This window comes from Anabrus simplex, chromosome 1 (assembly GCF_040414725.1).
Source record: "Anabrus simplex isolate iqAnaSimp1 chromosome 1, ASM4041472v1, whole genome shotgun sequence".
Classification (NCBI taxonomy): domain Eukaryota; kingdom Metazoa; phylum Arthropoda; class Insecta; order Orthoptera; family Tettigoniidae; genus Anabrus; species Anabrus simplex.
This window is the reverse complement of record NC_090265.1, coordinates 928,201,619-928,224,673: the sequence shown is the minus strand read 5'-3', so window position 1 is coordinate 928,224,673 and position 23,055 is coordinate 928,201,619. Positions and strand designations below refer to the sequence as shown.

Below are 23,055 nucleotides of genomic sequence, written 5' to 3'. Positions count from 1 at the left end.
GTTCAGTTCGATTTGATTCAACTCGTGGCGATCGCCATCTCTATCTCCCGTTTAAACACATGTTAAAAACAAGTTCTATTTGATTCCATTTCCACTAGGTGAGAGCGGGCCTTAACACGTCTACGCGAAGCTTGGAGCTCTTCCTGAAGTGGGCATAGAATATTGATATATGGATTATTTGCTTTCATTAAGGAGATACATATGTTACAGTGTTGTGAAAAGTTTTCCTATATAGCTCAAATTAATCCAAGGGCTCTCACATTCTTGTTACAATACAGCATACTCTTTTTTAACTTTTTTTGACAGAGCTTCGAATTAATTTATCAGCGTCCTCCAAGAACAGTTGTGACAGTTGATGTAATGGCGCCATTTGCAAGGAATAAACAAACTTTGGCCGTAAATCTTGATTGACTATATTTATTTTCTGGTCAGGGTGTAAAATTGGAGAAGACACCAAAACCTCCAAGTCATTGCGAATTAAGTCCTTTTCTATGAGTTAATGTTAATCCCAGATGACTTGACAATATTTAATTCTAGGCCAAACTTATGAAACAGCGATCTGGTCATCCCCACCAACTCTTGAGCATCTTCGAGTGATTTGTAAAACCATGGTCTCAAATGCATTGTGTGAAATGTTCCTCAAACTAGTTAGGAGTAAAATTTTGTGTTCTAAATGCTTATTGTGTGGCTTATGATTGAATATTGTATAAAACTGGAAATTTGTTTGTCTTTATATCTTTGTTTATTTCTGCATAAATATGTGTTTACTAATAAAATCCTTAGTCATTCTTTAAATGTTTTATTGTATATGCTACACTTTTGTCTTTCAGGATTGCACCTAAGGATGGTCCAGATTTTGAAATAGTTGCTGATCCCAGTCAGTTGAAGCCTAAGGAAGATGAACCGGAAAGTTCTAATGGTAATGAGAGTGTACTTTTTTTTTTTTTTTTTTAAGAGATAACCTAACAAATTTAAGGCAATAGGTCAGTCCAACTTAGTTATAAATCCAAAGGAGGATTGACTAAGGGATCTGTGTAATAGTTGTATGGTTCAAAAAAGAGGAATGTTTAAAAACTGCATCTTTGTCAGTTAATAAGGAAGAAAAATCTTGAATGAAGTAACGTGTATGGTTTCTGCAGGGGATATGTAAGGTGCAGCAAGGATGTTACAAAAAAGTAGAAAAGGGAAGTTGATATCTGATAATTGAGACTAGTACAATAAGTCTTGTTTTTATGTTTTTCAGTTTTTGGTTTTTTTGTTTGTTTTTTTTTTGTTGTTGTTTTTTGTTTTTCTTTTCTTTCTTTTTTTTCTCTCAAATTGTCCAGAGTTAATTCTAGTTCTTCCATATCTTCTCTAATTTCCTTAATCCATCCTACTTCTTGCTTCAGATTCCAGAGTTTACAGTTTTTCTTTGTAATCTGGATTTTGGTGTCCTCATAATGTGACCAAAGAAAAAGATAGATCCTGTTGTTCCATATAGTATCTGTAATGGGCTCCAGTTCTCTGCACACTATTATTGGCCACTGAGTCTATGATTCGAAGCAGTGCAACGATTCATTCAAGTGTCGAGTGAATTGATTCACAGGAACGGCGAGCTCACGGCACACGATTCAGTTGACTTGCAGCAGAGAGTGGCTCACTCACGGATCAGTAGGGACCTGAAAAATTAGCATCTATTTACGAAGTTAAAATAACCTCATGGTATTATTGATTTTAACGATTCCAAGTTTATGACGTGCAATTATTGTCCTTGGTTCACGCACAATACAAATTCATTGTTCAAACAAAAGCATTGTCAGTACTTCGGCATTGCTTTTTTTTTTCTTTTCAAATTGCACCGTCTGTCTGTAACCACTGTGTTGTAATGAGACATCATGCGCTCGCTATCTACATTGTTCGTAAGGGTCCCCAACAACTCAAGACAGTATTTAGCCAATATGCTGAACTCTGTCTGAACTGCAGTTAATGCTAGCATGATATCACATTTTTCACTTTCTTTCATCTGGGTTTGAATTGCATGTTTCAGATAACAGTAACCAGACCAGATATCGTTTTGCGAGAGATCTGTTACTCCAAACAATTTCTCAAGCTCATCTAATTCATCAACTTATTCAAAATTATATTTTTTGGATACAAAGTTTGAGAAATTGACACAAAATGCTTATGGTTGAGGTCTTTAGCTTTCAATGTGGCTAGCTTGCTCTCTGAAGAATGAGCAGATTTGACAAATGTGTTTCTACATGCAGCCTGCTGTAGAGGAGTGAGCTTAATCAAAGCATCATTAGTTGCCGCAGAAAAATTCCCCTCACAAATTAAGGTAAAACTTGTGTCAAAGTTATGCAGTTTGGGGTAAAAGAGATGGGATGTAGGATACGGAGACCCTTCAAGTTCAGTAAGGAGGTCAACCAATCCAGCTACATGATCTGTGACAAAAACCATGTGGAAGTGAAGCCTATTCACTTCTCGGTCACTCAGATCAGTCAGGTACTTAATATCACAGTTGTTGATGTCTTTCATGTCGGACATGTTGAAAAATGTAACAACATCAGTAAAGTAAGCACTCAAATAGAAACCAGCTATTCCATCGGGTTATGACAGGTGCAGGAAAAAGTTTGCTACCTTTGAAGCACCATACTTTGATATTAAGAATTGTAAATACAGTAAAACCTTGTTAATTCGAAGTCGTTGGGACTCAAAAATCGGACTTCGAATTACGTGATTTCGAATTAACCGCCAATTCGCAATTCAGACGTACCAACCCTTGCCGCATTACAAAATATTCTATGGCCTGTTACTGCATGCAGTTAACCTTGATTCACAGTTTATACCCTTCAAATGCCATGAAAGAAGAACTATTCCCAAAATGTATCCAAGAAGGTGCATTTACAGTATTCAAGTAATTCACTCGGATATCTCACTGGCAAACATAACCTCACGTAACGAAAGAAAAAAAAAAGCACGATTCAAAGACGAGGAGAAATCTATGCTGGCTCCCATGTGCAAGTGCTTTATTAATTGGATTACTATACTTAATGCATTTTAGATGCCTTGTACACTGACTGACAGAGCAAATGCAACACCAAGAAGGAGTGGTTCGAAAGGGATGAAAGTTGGGGAAAAAACAGAGACGGCACGGACGAATAATTGATGTTTATTTCAAACCGATATGCAGGTTACACAATGCGCACGGCATCGACTCAGTAGGATGTAGGACCACCGCGAGCGGCGATGCACGCAGAAACACGTCGAGGTACAGAGTCAATAAGAGTGCGGATGGTGTCCTGAGGGATGGTTCTCCATTCTCTGTCAACCATTTGCCACAGTTGGTCGTCCATACGAGGCTGGGGCAGAGTTTGCAAACGGCGTCCAATGAGATCCCACACGTGTTCGATTGGTGAGAGATCCGGAGAGTACGCTGGCCACGGAAGCATCTGTACACCTCGTAGAGCCTGTTGGGAGATGCGAGCAGTGTGTGGGCGGGCATTATCCTGCTGAAACAGAGCATTGGGCAGCCCCTGAAGGTACGGGAGTGCCACCGGCCGCAGCACATGCTGCACGTAGCGGTGGGCATTTAACGTGCCTTAAATACGCACTAGAGGTGACGTGGAATCATACGCAATAGCGCCCCAAACCATGATGCCGCGTTGTCTAGCGGTAGGGCGCTCCACAGTTACTGCCGGATTTGACCTTTCTCCACGCCGACGCCACACTCGTCTGCGGTGACTATCACTGACAGAACAGAAGCGTGACTTATCGGAGAACACGACGTTCCGCCATTTCCTCATCCAAGTCGCTCTAGCCCGGCACCATGCCAGGCGTGTACGTCTATGCTGTGGAGTCAATGGTAGTCTTCTGAGCGGACGCCGGGAGTGCAGGCCTCCTTCAACCAATCGACGGGAAATTGTTCTGGTCGATATTGGAACAGCCAGGGTGTCTTGCACATGCTGAAGAATGGCGGTTGACGTGGCGTGCGGGGCTGCCACCGCTTGGCGGCGGATGCGCCGATCCTCGCGTGCTGACGTCACTCGGGCTGCGCCTGGACCCCTCGCACGTGCCACATGTCCCTGCGCCAACCATCTTCGCCACAGGCGCTGCACCGTGGACACATCCCTATGGGTATCGGCTGCGATTTGACGAAGCGACCAACCTGCCCTTCTCAGCCCGATCACCATACCCCTCGTAAAGTCGTCTGTCTGCTGGAAATGCCTCCGTTGACGGCGGCCTGGCATTCTTAGCTATACACGTGTCCTGTGGCACACGACAACACGTTCTACAATGACTGTCGGCTGAGAAATCACGGTACGAAGTGGGCCATTCGCCAACGCCGTGTCCCATTTATCGTTCGCTACGTGCGCAGCACAGCGGCGCATTTCACATCATGAGCATACCTCAGTGACGTCAGTCTACCCTGCAATTGGTATAAAGTTCTGACCACTCCTTCTTGGTGTTGCATTTGCTCTGTCAGTCAGTGTATTTACAAAGGAAGTACCCGATGCCCTTAAAATCGAACTTTTCTATGACTCTATCCTTGTACGATTTCCCGCCAACTTCTTTCGTACTTCAGAAATGTAAACACTTGCTACGTCACAAAGTATTCTAAGACCCATTAATACATGCAATCACCTCGATTCACAGTTTAAACCTTTCAAATGCCATGGAAAAAACTGTTTCCGACATGTATCCAACAAGGTGCATTTACAATGTTCAAATAATGCACTTGGATAAATCACTGACAAACATAACCTCACACAACGAAAGAAAAAAAAATCACACAATCAAAGACGAGGATAAATTATGCTGGTCCCCCTGTGCAAATGCATTATTTTTTGGATTTCTGTACTGTTCGCATTTTTATATGCTTTGTACTGGCATGGAAAGTGCCCGACGCCTTTGAAACATTGTGGTTTATCGAACTTTCCTGTGACGAGGGGATAAAGTTTCTCGCTTCCATCCCATGAGCATTGCAACGTACTACTATGACCCATTTAAAACCATAAGACCGTTTGGGCTTGCATTAAAATAAAGCAATGCAGTTTCACCGGCAATGACAATATTGTTCGGTGCCTACGCTTTTTCGTCAACTGTCGGCATCGCCAGTGTTCGCGGATTCTGTTTTTCCACACACTGCCTGTTGAGTGATATTACGGCGTTCATTAAAAGGTTGAATACAAAAGAATTCCGATTTCATTCAATTTAGCAATCGTGAAGCGCACTGTAGACCCACCGAAGTGAGTGTAAGTGCGGAAAGCTACCCTTCCACGTTAAGGAACGCGCGTTCTATTATGACGCGGAGCGGATAAATTTCGAGTAGAAATTACTCTGTAACATACTATTGTTTGAAAATGTAAAGGCAGATTCGAATTAAAAGTCTGAATTTCGGTAATGGGGCCGACATTGTACTTTGAATTACGAATTATCCGTATTTCGAATTAAACAATTTAAATAACATGCAAAACTGTATCTCATGTTTCCGGGTACGAGAGCTTCTTCGAATTAGGCGGGATTTTGAATTAACCGATTTCGAATTATCGAGGTTCTACTGTAATGATATTTTCGCTTTCTTGTTTTCAAAAATGTAGACTTTACCTTCGCAACCACATGATTTAATCTGTTATCACTGCGACCCAACTATTGCCAACCAAGCTGATCTTATGTGCCCAGCACTGTACGTGAATTAAATTATCCCCTTTGACCACACTTAATGTTTCATAACACCGGGTCATGGACGGGGCACTGCACTAACAAACACTTTAATTGTATCATATGGTACACTATAACTGCGCAGAGCTTCTAAAATAGCACGAGAGCAGTTTGTAGCATTTCCTGCATCAAGATAGTTCACAGAAACAACGTGCAACTCTCTTTTCGATCCGGCCAGGAGTTGGAATATGATGATAAAAACGGAACGGCCCATTCTATCTCTAGTTTCATCACAGTGTTGATGTTCTTCCCCACTAGAGCCTCTGCTGTTCTTTTCTGGTGGTCAGATGCAACTTCTAGAAAGGAAAAAAGGCCTCAAATTATAACAAAATTATTTAAAATTACGGGATCAATTGGATACGGGTAAGATAGTTCGATATGGAAATCACACTCAAATTCGGTATCCTTCAATTTTGCACTTGGTTTCAATGTCGTAATACCTAAACCGTACCCGATCAATGAAATCGAAACTTACCCGGTAAATATACTTCACGTAGAGTTCTCGCACGTGGCAACTCTTCATTTGAAAACTCAGTAATCCAGGCTCTTAGCTCTTTGCTTTCCAGCTTTTCCAGAGGTACATTTGCTTTAGCAAATACTTCAACTGTGTGTTTCGAGAAGTTATCTGTGGAAATTTTTCGTCGTTTACAACTATCTGTGTAAGCACATAAGATTGCTTTCTTTGAGACATACTAGCAGCAGGGGTTGAACTTTCGTTGTCGCGTTGCTTACCCACGTGTTTTTCAGATTTAACATATTTCACAATGCTATCTTCTTTTTCCAAACTTGGCAGTTACAATACTTGGAAAACACTGTCGCTGAATCTGTGGCATATAAACCATCCTTTGCATATTGCTGAGCCCTTTCGTGCGCAGTTTTTGTCGTGCGCCCCATAACCTAAACAATTGCTCAACTTTCTACTCTTCACTAGTTTCAGTTTTGAACAGTAGCAAAACAACGCTTCGTCTCTCTCGTTATTTCCATGAGACACTATTTATATTTTGATAATCGATACAGATCTTATTCCCCTTGCTATTCCCATTGTAAATATCGATTAAAGTCAGCAAGCAGCAATCGATCGGGACAGTCAAAAGATTTATGCATCATATTTTGAGTATTTCTGACGATTTTGCCGAAATATGTTGTTTTCGCCAGTAAAATAGCACATTTTTGGAGAATTCACACCAAAATCGCATATTCATACTAATTTAGCATTTTGGTTCACAATTCGCATTTTTTCGCACTTCTATTTATGCATAAAAATGATTTTATTCCACATTAGAATTACCGTAGGCTTGGATTCAGTACTAGATTCAAAAATTTGCATTTATCGCAAATGCGATTTTTTTAGGTCCCTACGGATCAGTGAGATACAACACGCACACGGTTCATTATTGGCACACTGGACATTGGCGAGTAGCCGAACTTCTGCTTCATCGAGACATACAGGGCCATGGCTCACTGAAAGAATCATACGATGTAACGGACTCCTACTCTCAGCTTATTTGAAAATAATACACACTTGTATTCATTGTCCTCTTCTTACAGGGAGGTTTAAATATTAGATGGATTTATTTGCAGTGTTAGAAAGGTAGTCAAAACATAATTCCAAAGAAACCGGCTAGTAAATACGTAGGCTATTAGGTTATTCTGTTTATTAGTTTAATGACTTAGTTGACCTTTGGCAATTAATTCATTTCAACTTTCCAGCAATTATATGACTATAAAGTCATGCTCATGACCACTCGAAATTATCATTGCACAGGATTTCAATAATTGAATCACAAGATCACCGGTGTGCGTAGACAGTGAGTAAATAAGCCCACTGACGCAATAACTTAAATAAAATTATTTTGAATCAGAAAACCTCAGGCTACTGTATACATTGGGTAGCCTATACAAAAAATGACTATTTAAAAAATCCTCTGCTGATAGATACATGTTTTCAATGATAACCGAGTGAGTTGGCTGTGCAGTTAGAGTCGCGTAGCTATGAGCTTGCATTCGGGGGATGGTGGGTTGGAATTCTACCAACAGCAGCTGTTAAGATGGTTTTCCCCACGAACCTGCTACGCAGGCGTAGCAGGGGGAGAGGTGATACTCCCACGTGGCGCGTCCCAGGTGGTGGCGGATAGGGAGGTCCTAACCGGCTTGCCGGCGGACTTGAGGGAAATAAAATACCTCTCGCGGACCAAGCACACTACCCCCTGCGGGTGGGGGTCGCACATGTAGCATACACATGCGGTATCCCCTGCCTGTCGTAAGAGGCGACTAAAAGGGGCGACCAAGGGCTGACTGAATTAGAACCATGAAACTAATTTTGAATCGTACCATCACGCGGGGAACACCATAGGTTGCCTGTACTTGCGAGTAGTACCACTAAATTCGGTACGAAATAGGTTTGTGATTAGTAGCAGTAAAAGCCTGGCCTGGTGGATTCCAGTACCCGTGCGTCGTACCCATGTGTGCAACATCGCGGGTCTGGGCGTAGCCTGTGAGTTGTACCACTATATGAGCAGCACCGTGGGTCTGCGTTGCCTGTGATTAGTACCCACTATGTGAGGAACACCACGGGAATACCGGCGCCCGTGTTTAGTACACCTAGGTGGGGAACCTTCTCGGTTTGCGTTGACTCTGAGTTGGGTCATTGTGTGAGACACACCATAGGTCTGCGTTACTTGTACGTATTGCAATACTTGTGAGTAGTACCATCTTTTGTGGAACACCGTGAGTCTTTGCTCCTTCTGATTAATACCCCAACATGACACATACCCTGGTTCTATTTTACTCGTGACATGTACCATTCTGTGGGGCCTTAGACGTGGATTTTGCACCCCCTTTAGACACCAAGCATCATTGTGCTTTATAAGTGGTTCCTTGGTCGGTAATAATGTCATTTTCGATCTGTATTGCGCCCGATCCACTGGTTTTTGTTTGTTTGTTTTGTGTTTTGTTGAGTTCCTTTCCATCCATTCATTCTTCATGCCATATTTTATTTTTATTTTGGTCAGTGGATGCCTTTGCAATTTTTGTTCTTTCATTTCGTACCATTAGGGGCCGATGACCTTCGATGTTAGGCCCCTTAAAACAACAAGCATCATCATCATCATCAAGATGGTTTTCCATGGTTTCCCATTTCCACACCAGGCAAATGCTGATGTTGTACCCTAAGTAAGGCCACGGCCTCTTCCTTTCCTCACCTAGCCCATCGTCGCCATAAGGCCTCTCTGTGTCGATGTGAAGTAAAGCAACTTATTTGAGTTACATTTAATATGTAGGCTACTTATAGCAAACACATTATTTTTATAGCTGAGACAGGCAACCCGTACCAGCGGCATTCAAACAGTTCGGCAAACTTTTGATCCCCCTGGCCACTCACTATCGTAGCAGGGGGTGATTTATGACGGCAGTGGGCTTTAAAACGGAAGTTTGCATTCCCCTTCAGAAATCCTCACAGCTCTGTTGCTAATGCACCTCTTGTTAAATAGTCGTCAGTCTCTTTTTTCAGCTAAGACAATTCACACTTACTTTGTTCGCTGTTTGAAAGTTTTTGGATTATTTCTTTGCTTCGTTAATTAATATTCGTGAAGTGTGTTGCTTTTCACTTCGCTTCATGCAGTAATGTGGAGGCCGTGGAAATCACACCTGGAAATTATCGCATCTGAAAATCCTGAATTAAATCTGCCAGTGCACGCAAACAATCTTCGACCGAGCACCAGTAACAGTGATAATCGACCGAGTAGTACTGGTTCCGTGTCCGCGAGTGATACTCAGCTGGGTAGTAGTCGTTCCGCGGAGAAAAGAAAGGCGACTAAACTTTAAGTAAGCAAAATCAACGGCTGGTATGTAACGCATACGAATACGTTATGAAGAACAACGTACGCAAGGGTTATATTTCTGAGACAACTAAAATGTTGAAACTTAACAGGAAACTATAAGTAAAATAGTAAAGAGGGGACCTACAACTCCAAAAGAGTATGATAATAATAGGGTTATCTTTAATAAAATTGATTATTTTTGCTGTGATTTGGTGAGGCGCGAGGTATATGCATTCTTTACTAAAGGTAAGTCACCAACCGTACAGGAACTGTTAAAACATTAGAAAAATGTGTGTGGCTTTCCTTATGAAAAAACTACATTACGACAGCTGTTGATAAAACTTGAGTATTGTTTCTGTATTCTGAGGAAAAAACTGATTGTAATAGAATCTGCTAGAATAGTAGCTTGGCAATATAAATTAATAGACCGTCTCCGGAAGTTGCATTCCGAGGGGTGCAGAGTAGTCTATGTAGATGAAACTTGGTACGATACTCATGACATTGTGAAGAAAGGGTGGGATGATGGAACTTGTAATTGCATACTGAAAGCACCAGCATCGTGAGGCAAGCGTATTATGGTATTGCATGCTGGAGGCAGTGAGGGCTGGGTTGAGAATTGCCTTTATTTATCGACTAAAAACATTGGAGACTGCAAAGCTGATATCCATGACGAAATGACAGCTCAAGTTTTCGAAAACTGGTTTAGGTCTCATCTTCTAGAGAACCTACCACGTGACCGAAAATGTGTAATCGTGATGGACAAAGCAAGCTATTAAGGACATTATTAAGTTTATGGAGTACAGTGACATTCCTGTGCCAAAACCTGTACCCATCAAGGCAGTTATATTGCAGGAAATCAAGTCAGCCAATATCAGTAAAAAGTGTGCTGTAGAGGAGATCGCAGCCTCATGTGGACACGAAGTTTTGCAACTCCCTCCATATCACTGGACTTTAAAACCCATAGAAATGATCTGGTCTCAGCTGAAGGCGTATGTTAGGAAAAATAATGTTACGCCAACTTTGAGTGCTAGTGTGTGTCAGCTTCTGCGTGAAGGAGCTGGAACGATCGGTCCTGAGAGGTGATCTGCTTGTGTTCGCAGCACCATTAAGACAGAAGAGAGGTACATGAAACACGACACGGATAGCAACCAAGATAGATTTGTAATTCACCTAGCAGACAATGACGAGGACGACGAATAGAGGTAAGGTTAATACGGCATTTGTTTTAAAAGTAGCTAAGTTTGCTGGCTATTTTTTGTCCGAAATAGTACTCCGATATTTATTATTATTATTATTATTATTATTAATTTGCTTACCCTCCAGGGTTGGTTTTCCCCTCTGAATCAGCGAGGGATCCTACCTCTACCGCCTCAAGGGCAGTGACCTGGAGCGTGAGAGATTGGGTTGGGGGATACAACTTGGGAGAATGAAAAGTACCTCGCCCAGGCAGCCTCACCTGCTATGCGGAACAGGGGCCTTGGTGGGGGATGGGAAGATTGGAAAGGATAGGCAAGGAAGAGGGATGGAAGCGGCTGTGGCCTTAAGTTAGGTACCATCCCGGCATTTGCCTGGAGAAGAAGAAGGAAAACACGGAAAACCACTTCCAGGATGGCTGAGGTGGGAATCGAACCCACCTCTACTCATTTGACCTCCCGAGTCTGAGTGGACCCCGTTCCAGCCCTCGTACCACTTTTCAAATTTCGTGGCAGAGCCAGGAGTCGAACCCGGGCCTCCGGGGGTGGCAGCTAATCACACTAACCATTACACCACAGAGGCGGACAATTATTATTATTATTATTATTATTATTATTATTCCAGTCCCTAGTTCGTGATTTCACTTTTCCTTTGCCAGGTGAGTTGGCCGTGCGGTTAGGGGCGCGTAGCTGTGTGCTTGCATCGGGGAGATAATGGGTTCAAGCCCCACTGTCGGCAGCTCTGAAGATGGATCCCCGTGGTTTCCCATTTCCACACCAGGCAAATGCTGGGGAAGTACCTTAATTAAGGCCACGGGCACTTCCCACTCCTAGGCCTTTCATAGCCCATCGTCGCCATAACACCTATCTGTGTCGGTGCAACATAAAACAAGTTGTAAAAAATTGTTGTACTTTTCCTTTCTTTACTGAAAGCGAGATACTGATATTAGCAGCATAAAATTAATTTTTTAATAGGCCTACTTTGGTACCAATTTAAGTTTAGTATTTGTAGAGTTTATTTGCCAGTTCCTTCTTCCTGTTTTTTCTTTCTTTCTTTCTTTCTTTCTTTCAACGTCTGCAACCACCGCACGGGTTAAGCACAAAACAGATTATTCTGCGATATTGGTTCGTGGTTCATGATCAAGTTTTTATATTTATATTTTGACTTTAGAATAAATTAAATCTTAACATGTTTAAATAATCGATGCAAAATGTGACAACCTTGCTTTTCACAGCACTCACTTGCCTTTTAAACGACACACGCCCCTTGTGTCCAGAGGAAAGGAACCGACTGACAGCCCTGATCACTAGGGCAGGCAGACTGACAACCCTTATTATTACCAGGGTGGGCCAAGTTTTGAGATCAGAAGATACCGCGTGGGTATGCGTTGAGCGTCAAGAGTATACATCTAATTTGTATATATAATAGAGTTGTGACTTTGAGAGAACTGTGGGAAAACCATAAGCCAGTGTATAAAATTTGTGTTATGTCTGTTCGTCTTCTTTATGTTATTATTATTTTTAACTACGTAAGTTTTGTACTGTAACATAACGAGCATGTAGGTACACAAGTACCTACTTTTTCCTGCATTTCATTTTTTAACTTATTTGTTTTGTAATATGTACTTACCGTGAATACAAATGAAATTTCCATGTTCTTTGAAATCATTTAAGAAAAGACTAGGCAAACAATTGATAGAAAATCTCCCACCTGGGTGACAGCTCTAAATGCAGATCACTGATGATTTTGTGTAAAGATATTTTTTCATTTTCTTCTCATCCATTCCCTTTTCCAGATTCTCTTTGGGTAGGGTAGTGTACCAAAGCCCTCCACCTTACTCGATCTTTCCTCTATTCCTCTTCTAGTACTTTATTTCTATCGACTCCTCTGTTTGTTATACAGTCCACAACAGAGATTGTCCATCTCATTCTAGGCCGTCCCGTAGGCCTCTTCGCAGTCTCTGTATCCATGAATGTTCTCTTTGGTATTCTCTCTCCTGGCATTCTCATTATATGTCCAAACCATTTTAGCGTTGCTATATCAATCTCCTCTTGAAGTTTACACACTCCCACGCTTCTCCTTATTTCCTCATTTTGTATTCTGTCTCGTCTTCTTTCCCTGTATCCTCCTCAAGAACCTCCTTTCACCTGCTTGCATCATACTTTGGTTCCACTTAGTCAACGTCCAGACTGCTGAAGCATAGGTCAGTATAGATTTATTATAGGACGAGTATAAAACGTTCTTGCACTTCATTGGCACATCTTTGTTCCAGACAATATCTCTCACACACTGGTAGAAACTTGCAGGCTGCTGTATTCTTAAATCAATTTCTCCATCCAAATTTCCATCTTGTGACATCTTGCTGCCCAAATATTTTAAAATTTTCACAACTTCAAGAGGTTCATTTCCTATTTTTATCACTCACCTGGATTTTCTGTTGCCTCTTGTCATGATCAAAGTCTTGCTTTTTGCAGTACTAATCTTCATTCCAAAATTTCTTCTCATTCCATAAATCAACTTGTGTGTGTACTTCCTCTTCATTATCTCCTCAAACTACAATATCATCAGCAAAGTGCATAGACTTTACTTGCTCGCCATCATCTTCTCTTTGATATTGTGTAGAATTCTATCCATGTGTTACCAAAGGTCAGCTCATTTCTCCTACACCGGGCGAGTTGGACGTACGGTTAGGAGCATGCGGCAGTGAGCTCTCTTCCGGGAGATAGTGGGTTCGAACCCCACAGTCGGCAGCACTGAAGATGGTTTTCCGTGGTTTCCCATTTTCACACCAGGCAAATGCTGCGGCTGTACCTTAATTAACGCCACGGCCGCTTCCTTCCCATTCCTAGGCCCTACCTCTCCCATTGTCGCCATAACACCTATCTGTGTCGGTGCGACGTAAAGCAGCTTGCAAAAAAATCTACAAAAGTCTACCAAAATATCTCCAGTCTTGTTTCTCTTCCCATATCCAAATGGTCCTATAAGCTCTTCATCTCCTTTTCTTTCCTGACCTACTTGGGCATTCATGTCTCCTGTGATCACAACTTGTTTGTCCTGTGTATGGCCTTCCAAATATTCAAGATAGTCCTCTAGATCCGTATCTGTATTTCCTGTTTGTTGAGCATACCCTTGAATTATATCTGTTAACACTGGTTTCAAGCCTCAATCTGACCTTAATCAACCTGTCATTTATGTTTTCCACCAATTGTAGGTATTCCTGTAGGTCTTTTCTAATTCTGAGACCTACACCATTTTTGCCTTCTCTTCCTCCACTATGCAAAGTAGTATAAGGTGCATCCTTTCTTTAGTTTCCTCTCACCTTTTTCTTTCCGTTTGGTCTCACTGATTCCCAACAATGCTATATCTTTGTCAGCCATAAAATCTACAATTTTTTCCACTTTCCCTGTTAGTGTCCCTACATTGATGGTCGCTATCTTGATGTATTTGGTTGCTGGTAGCCCATACCATTTCTTATATTTCTCCCAGCATCACAAGAACTGCACGTCGCTTGTGGGAAACAGCCTAGCATTTTGCACGCCGCTTCTGGGGAACGCCCTAGCATTTTCCGAGGCTTCAATACACTTGTCATCATATAGGCTTTTATTACGATGGGTTCGCCACTCCCAAAAGCATTTTAGAGCTGCTGCCAGCCGAAACTTGTAGGCCGCTCCTAACATGGAGCCGCTCCTCTGGAGCACAGGCGCTAGAGTTGAAATGGAGTTTCAGTGGCATTTCCTCTACTGAGGACCCATTTCCCTTCTATAAGGACTCCTCCGCCATTAGCCGTTGGTCCTTATAGTGGGTCAGGCTATTTATCGCCGCCCAACACTTGGCGTGGAGACACTGGCTGTATGGTTTACTCCATTACCATAGCAGATTTAATGGAGTTGTCACTGTAGGGGAAAGGCTATGTAACATCAAAATTTGATGTGAAGTGGTGGCTGCAGGAGAAACCTGAATCTGAAAGCTAGAGATGACGCATAGGAAAGACCAAGCAGCAAGCATTGAATGTTGTTGCTGCTGTCATATCAGTACACAGTACTCAGATGCGATAGGAACGGTGACTCTAATGTGCCGTGAATTAGATCACTGCATAGATTCAGTAATGTAAACGGAATCGAATGAATTGATTCAGTAAACTGAATCGAATATCCCATCACTACTGTACACCACTTCATTTGGCACTACCCACTATTGTCCATCTTTTTGATGTTTTTTATGTATTAATTTTTTATGCATTTATTTAGCTATTCTGCTCTCTACTTTTAGGATTTTGTCTATTCTATTTCTCTGAGTGACTTTAAAAATAGTTTCGCTTTCATGTGTCACCTCTGGATGAACCACCATCTTGTAATGTTTTAATTCTCTTTTTGTTCCTCCCAGTTCCTGCAGGTCTTCGTTTACTTCCATCAACCATGGTGACTTGGTCTTCCTCTTTTGCCAGAAAACGAGAAGCTTGTTGGACTGTCTGGCAGGATGCATCGTGTAGATGTGTCCATAAAATGCTAGGCGTCTCTTCCTGGCCATGTCCATGTCTTTTTTTGACAGTATTTGTAGCACTCTTGGTTGGGTAGCCTTTTGTATTCATTACTTTCCTTGACTGGTCCTAATACCTTCCTCAATATCTTTTGTCTCCTGGATTTCGAGCTTGTCCGTGACTCCCTTCCTGTTGAATATTAGACATTTTGAAGCATATAAGGCTTCATGCCAGGTGACAGTCTGATAGTGCTTCATTTGTGTTTCAGGAGAACACTTTTTGTTGTAGGTGTTCCTGGTCAGTTGGTATGCCAGTTCTAGCTTATTACTGGTTGTAGTAGCAGCTCCAGTGTCGACATTGTCTTCTACTGGCGTTCTCTGCCATCTATTTGATTATTCATAAACAATATGTTGGTTGGATGGTTGCTGCATTATTCTCCTTGGATTGCAATGGCCTGCTATCCTTTTAAGGCATACTTTTTCTCCCTATCACATTGGTGGTTTTTTTTTTTTTTTTTTTTTTTTTTTTTTTTTTTTTTTTCAATGGAAATCGCCATTTGCACCGACCGTCATGTTATGCTGTAGTGTGTATTACTGAAGTTCAGTGCCTGTTTTCCATTATAAATATTCTTGTAGTTATGTATTAACATCGGTAAGTACGGAGAAGGTACTAAAAAAAACAAGAAATGAGTAAATTCTTGGATGAATGGAATTCATCTGATGATAATTTTTCTATTACTCTGGATGAAGAATTGCATAATTTACGTAGTGACAGTGAAGATGATGTGCCCGAGAAAGAGCGGCAATTTAGTCGTGAATCTGTAAAAAGGAAAATACATTGTGTAGCAGGCCCATCTATTCTAAATAACAATGGTGACTCTAACCCCTCCTTCCTTCCATGTGTAGACGATAATGGCAGCGAAGATGAACAGTCCAATGGTAACAACAGGGACAGGTAACAGAGAAACAATGTTCATACTTATAGTGATACAGATATAGTGGGTGGAGTTGATACTTCAACTACGGGGTTAGTGTATCAGTGGAGGCAAGCAAATGATACAAATCAGAGTACTGGACATTTTAGTACTGGTGTTCAAACTGGTGGTAGGAAGTGCCTTCACAGTGTACAACCCAATGAGCTAGAATAACATAGAGGGGCTGTATACCTGACATAAGTGCTCCCTGCTTGAAGCAAGTTGATAAGGGGCAGCCATGTTAACGGTTGTCAAAACAAAGCGAATTGGCGCGAGAGCATATGTTGAGGTGACGGAGATCGTGCATGTCAATTTAATTCCCTAAGTTTTAAGAAGTGAAAACATAGATTCTCGCTTTCAAGTATGCCAGCCGTAAGCTCAGCATATGGTTGTACTAATCGGAGTAATAAAACCAAGGATATATCGTACTTTAAGTAAGTATTACTGAATTATAGCCGAGATTCCTTTTTGTAATTTCTGTTTGTAATTAAATCCATTTTATTGTTTACTTAGCGAAAGTACAGATAGCAAGCTGTCCACTTCATGGCCGTATCGATGAGTATAATCAATAAATTAATCTAAAAAGCCACCTAATCGTCGATTAGGTGGCTTTTTAGATTAATTTATTGAGTACGGATAGCCACGGTAATTATTTGTCGAATTTTGTTTCAGATTTCGTTTAAAGAACAAGGAATTAACCGAACAATGCGTTGTGAGGACGAAAAGAGATAAATGGTATCCCACTCAATTCAGTTGCTTATGCTCTGTACATTTCCAGCCCCATTTAATTTTCATTCACATTTACAAATAAAGGAAATGGAGCGCCCACCACCAAGAAAACGTAACCACAAAAAAATCACTTATTTCGTTCAAACATACACCAAGTATGATAAATACAGCATTTTACTGCTATTTTTGAAATGTATACAGCCTTTATTGTAGATGTCTGTTGCCTTGGTTTTTAAAACTATGCCACACTTCATAATGGACAACTTTCAAGCTTACCTTTCAGCTAGTAATCCCAGTATGATATGGTAATGGGAGAAACATGATATCCCCCCTATATTATAATAAATAATTACATTAAACGATTATTGTGGTAAAGTATTCATGGGCCGCCTCTGTGGTGCACTAGTTAGCGTAAGCAGCTGCCACCCCTGGAAGCCCGGGTTTGATTCCCAGCTCCGCCACGAAATTTGAAAAGGGGCACGAGGGCTGTAACAGGATTCTATCAGCCTGGGGAGGTCTACTGAGTAGAAGTGGGTTCGACTCCCCACCTCAGCCATCCACAAAGTGATTTTCCGTGGTTTCCCACTTCTCCTCCAGGCAAATGCCGGGATGGTACCTAACTTAAGGCCACGGCCACTTCATTCTCCCCCCCAAAGGCCCATGTTCAGCATAGCAGGTGCAGCCCTCCCTCACAGTTGTATCCCCCGACACAATGTCTCACGCTCCAGAACACTGTCCTTGAGGTGGTAGAGGTGGGATCCGTCGCTGAGTCCGTGGGAAAAACCAACCCGGGAGGGTAAACAGATTAAGAAAGGAACACAGTACTCATGAGGATGCAATAATTTTAAAAATATGAACAGAATGAGGTTGTAACCTATTGTAGGTCGCTATGATTTTAAGGTTTCCTGTCATAAATATTTATGTCCATCGTTTTTATTCTAATTTACACTTAACCACAACAGCCAAGCAGGGTAATCCTCTTGTTCCGATTTCGAGGCCTATTCGTATGTCACTGTGCGATGATTTCGAACTACCCTACAATCAACTAATCGTGATGTTGGCCTCGTGCCGCAATATGATGAAGTGGCGGTATTCGCTTTCATGCTTCAAGCTTTCGGCAACGGTCTTTAATTCTCCCCCAGCGATTCTAAAATGCACATTTTCTACACTTTTCGTCATTTAAAGGCTATGCCCCCTTGCTTGTGTGACCACAGGAAACATGACGGACGTTCGTTCTATTAGGTTCACCTAGGCAGCGCTTCCGCCTCTCTATGTTATTCTAGCTCGTTGGTACAACCCCTATAGACTACTTCAAGCTTTCTTTTTTACCCCAGAACTTTTGAAAAAAAAAGAAATTGTTGAAGAAACAAATAGATACCCCAGGCTGATAATCTCAAAGCAGACCCTGAAGGAAAGCTCTGTATGGCATTCATGGACAGATGTACGTAAACCAGAAATGTGGGCTTTGCTAAGAGTCATTATTAATATGGGACTTACAGAAATTCCCAACATACAAGATTACTGGTCGCAAGACTTGTAAAATTCCATTTTTTCTTTCAAGATGTTTTAAAACGAACTAGGGTTGGGTTGGTGGTGGGTTTTTTTTCTTTCAAATATTTTGGATGCTGCACTTGCAGAAACCACCCTCAGACAATGACAGTTCAGTCAGAATAAGAACACAAAAAGTTAGGCACTATCTAAAGTTTTCTAGGCGTGAAGTTTAGAGAATATGCTCCTGGACAAGAAATTCATATCGATGAATCTGTGGTGTCCTTCAAAGGAAGAATATGTTTTATTACTTACAACCCCAAGAAGCCTAATAAGTGGGGAATCCGATTGTACATCCTTGCTGATTCTAAGACAAGTTATGTATATACATTTGTTCCATAGTTTGGCAAGCTAACTACTGAATCTTTGGTGAAGCCAGGTTTGCCCTTCACTGCAAGAATAGTCCTTCAAGTGTACTAAAAATTGTGCCGGTCCGTCCAAGGTGCTGAATGGTATCACATTTATACACACAAGCCCAGTTCTTGCAAAAGGACTTCTTTATGTGAAATGCTATCTAATAGGCACAATAATGCCTAAGAGTGCCACCATGCATAAAAAAGCCAAAAGTCAAGCAAGGAGAACATATTGCATTCCGCAACAGTGAGATGTTAGTGTTCGCCTGGCGAGACAGGCGTCATCACAATGCCTTCTTCCACCAATGATTCAGCAGGCTTAGTACCAATTAACAGGAAAATGGGGGGCAGGGGTGATGAAATAATTGAAAAACCTAAAGTCATTGTCAGCTACAGCCAATGTATGGGAGGAGTGGACACAGCAGACCACTTATCTGCATCCTACTGTTTTCTTAGGAAAACTTTGAAATGGTGGCAGAAACTTTTCTTCTGGGGGATGGAGGTCAGTATTGTAAATAGCTACTACTTGTACAATCAAACTGCATCCAAAAGGGGCGAGAAAGTGATGAAACATAATCAGTTTCACCGGAGCCTTGTGTTAGACTTGGTTGGAAATCATCGGGATGGGAAGGAGTCCGAGAGAGGCAGCCAAGGAAAAACGCTTTGACGGCAAACTTCACATCTTAATTCCACATCCTGAGGGAAAGCATAAGGACTGTGCAGTGTGTTCTAAAACACAATATGTAAAGGGAGCCACTCATTGACTAAATTTTACATTCTTTCCAGCATTTACTTGTATTTTGTTTGGAAAAATCCATTATGTTGCAGTAGAGGAAACTTTCTGACCAAAGTATTGAAATAAATAAGAGAAGGCTACAAGCAATACTGAAAATAAATCAGAGTGCAAAAGGTTAAAGTTATTGTATAGACATAATGAGAAGAGAACACATAAGTTTCAAGGGTATAAATTTAAAGACTGAAAACTTGTATGGGTCAGTTGTTGAGTGGTGGTGATCATTGTTTCTTTCTTTTATCCTGTAAATAAGCTATTTTGGGCCATGGATGTGTTTCGTAAACGTGTGGTTATTGTACTTAGCAAAACTGTATGATTTGTGAAAATATCAATCTTCCAGCAGTATGACAACTATAATTGAAATCTCTCATATGTGGAAATGGCATTTTAAATACTTGATATTGTCTTGTATTTCAGGGGGTGCAGATGATGATGATGATGATGACGACTTGGAAGTAATTGAAAATGACATCTTATCTGTTGGACAAGCAAATGAAAAGAAGAGGAAGTCAATTAGTGAATCTGATGGTTCGGTTTCTAAAAAAAGAAAAACTGAGGACGACGATGACTTAGATGTGATTATTGATGTTTAAGTACAATACTTGTCTGCTGGTTAGAAATATGGTTACTTTGTGTATTGTGATTTGTACATTGAAACACGTGTATTCAGCTACATTATAAATACCTGTCCTGGACTATGATAATTTTTGTCTTAAATTTAGTAATGTTACATGCTGTTATGTCTCAAGTGAAAGATTGAACATATTTTTTACTGTGTCCCGTTATGTAATGTGGTTTGTCATGAATGAATGGAAAGAATGCTGAGTAATTCTCAATGTCTTACGATGTACTAATGTGTTCAGTTCACTGTTCAATTTTTTATTGAATGTACTAAGAGTGACAATATCATCCTTTTGTATAGCCTGTATTTTCTATAATGCATATTGGTTTCTTCAAACTCTAATCTAAGCAGAATATTAGCTTTATTGCCTGTGTTGTCTCCTGCTTCCATTGCATAAGCCATGATTTAGTATCCGAGTACGCTTGAAAAATAGCTGGACTATACATTAACTTTGGCTTGCATTTCTACCTTCAATTTCATTGCACAGTATTAAAAATATTTTTTATATTGAATTTAATTTTTGGAATTGTGTTGAGAATAATTTTTTTAATGAGCATTTTGTATGTATGCTACAGAATTTGTAGGTCAACAATTTACTACATATTTGAAATATGATGATCACAGTTCCCTTGTTCTTAGTATTGGATATCATTTAATTCAAGATTTTATGCAGTTGTGTTCATGTGAATACAGTGAACCCCCATTAACACAAACTTGAAGGGGCCAAGAAATCGACTTTTCACGTTATAAAAATGTGTGTTAATTTGTTTTTTTAATGAGGGTGTTTAGGAATTACTCATTTATAAACTTAACAATAATTTTAGTTAATACACTTGTCAGTGGCAGCAGCTGCTACTAGTTTCTGGGTATACAAATTCTCCTGCTTAAAATCGATAAAAGTCATGAGGTTTGTGTCCTTGCTTCTTCTTTTTTTTTTTTTTTTTTTTTTTTTTTTTTTTTTTTTCACTACAAAAAGGCTTTTGTGTTATGGGGGACAAGTTGTGGCAGGTGCTAAAGGAATTTGGGGTTCCCCCATATTTAATATCGTATGGTCTCTATAAAAACCATGCAGCCACCATAAATGTGGATGATGATATCTCAGACATTTTCAATGCGACAAATGGAGTAAGGCAAGGTTGTATATTATCACCTCATCTCTACAACATCTGGGCAGAGTGTGTCTTCAAGAGAGCTCTCGATGTTTGGAATGGTGGACTCTCGATTGACGGCAGAAAAATTAGCAGCCCGTGCTTTGCAGATGACACTGACCTGTTTAGAAGAGTGAAAAATGTTAGTTTTCACTATGATCTAGAGATGAACATGGAAAAGACCAAATGAATGGTAGTTGATCGGCAAGGTCAAATCCAGTTCAACAATAATAAAGGTGTTTTAATTTGTTCCACCTATTCAATACTTATATTTTCACTTATAGTGGTTACATAAACAGATTCTTAGTTACATGGGACATGTTTCCACTTTTAATTTAGTTGTATTGTTGATGATTGTGTTTAGGCTGAAGATGCCCTTAATTGAGGGCAAAACATGTCCCATGTAACTAAGAATCTGTTTATGTAACCACTATAAGTGAAAATATAAGTATTGAATAGGTGGAACAAATTAAAACACCTTTATTATTGTTGAACTGTAAAAATTTTCAATACGGACCAAAAATGAGGTTTATAACATGTAAGGTCAAATCCAACTACAGGATGCCTAAAGGACCTGGAGATAGTAAAGGAATTTGTATACCTTGGGTCTGTCATCAATGACATGGGAGGCTGTGAGAGAGAGATCACAAGACATATCGTTCTGGGTCATGCTGCAGTGGTTAAACTCACCAAGATCTGGCAGAACCGGGCAATATAAACAGCTATGAAGATGCGCTTGGTGGAGTCACTAGTGTTCTCAGTTTTTTTGTACGACTCTGAGACCTGGACCGTGAATGCTAGAGACAAAAATCAAATTGAAGCCTTTGAGATGTGATGTTGGCAAAGAATGCTGCATGTACCCTGGACGGAAGAAGAACTAATGTTTCTGTTCTGAACGAACTGAGCATCAAGAAAAGTCTTATCTTCCTGTGTGAATGAGTGTTACCTCCAGTTCTTTGGCCACATTTTCAGAAGAGGAGAGAACTTAAATAAGACCATTTTGCAAGGCAAAGTTGAAGGCTGTATACCACGAGGAAGAACAGCAAGTAGATGGTTAGATCAGGCGAAGAAGATGTTAAGGAAAGCTGAAAAACGCTCTGGATGGAGGCGTCTCTTCAAGGCTGCAATGCAAAAATTAGAGTTATGAGGTCTCAACACTCAGTAATGAGCAAAATGACTAATGATGAATGACAGTCCACTAGCACTCAGTGCTGTCTGTGCTTGTACTTCTGATGACTAAACTTGTAGTTTTACATTAATTGCAATTTTTTTCAATTAACTCTTGCAAAGGTAATACAGTACAATATGATATTGAAGGTAATACAGTACACTAATATGATATTGAAGATAAAAAGAACCCAAAGTTACGTCTACATGCAATGATTTTAGAAGACAATTCATTTTCCTAGTTTCTGTATCAAATTTTCTTTCACGTGCTAGATATATACATTTACTAAACAAAGAATCTGCATTTTAAAATAATGTGTAATGTATGTCAAAACAGTCGGAGAAATGTATTGTCAGTGTTTCCTACCGATACACAGGATGCAATTTTTGTACACTCTCAAATTTAATTGTCTGCAGAAAATCCACGAATGAAGCACTTACATCACAAGTAGTCGTGAATCTTTCGAGAGCAGAGAGACGTCTTTACCATACTTCTTCAAGAGTAGGACATTTAATATCCTCTTCCTCACCCT

At 40.5% G+C, this 23,055-nt stretch overlaps 1 protein-coding gene across 2 annotated transcripts in view; it reads left to right on the top strand.

The window, feature by feature from the left end:
- Uba2 (Ubiquitin-like activating enzyme 2) overlaps positions 1 to 20,554 on the top strand; it is a 160,208-nt gene extending 139,654 nt beyond the window's left edge. For both annotated transcript variants that reach the window (XM_067136665.2, XM_067136666.2), the window contains 2 exons: positions 831 to 919; positions 20,003 to 20,554. In XM_067136665.2, coding sequence (XP_066992766.2) covers positions 831 to 919; positions 20,003 to 20,178 — 265 coding nt within the window. In that variant the 3' untranslated portion in view covers positions 20,179 to 20,554. The remainder of the gene's footprint in view (positions 1 to 830; positions 920 to 20,002) is intronic.
- The last annotated feature ends 2,501 nt before the right edge of the window (positions 20,555 to 23,055 follow it).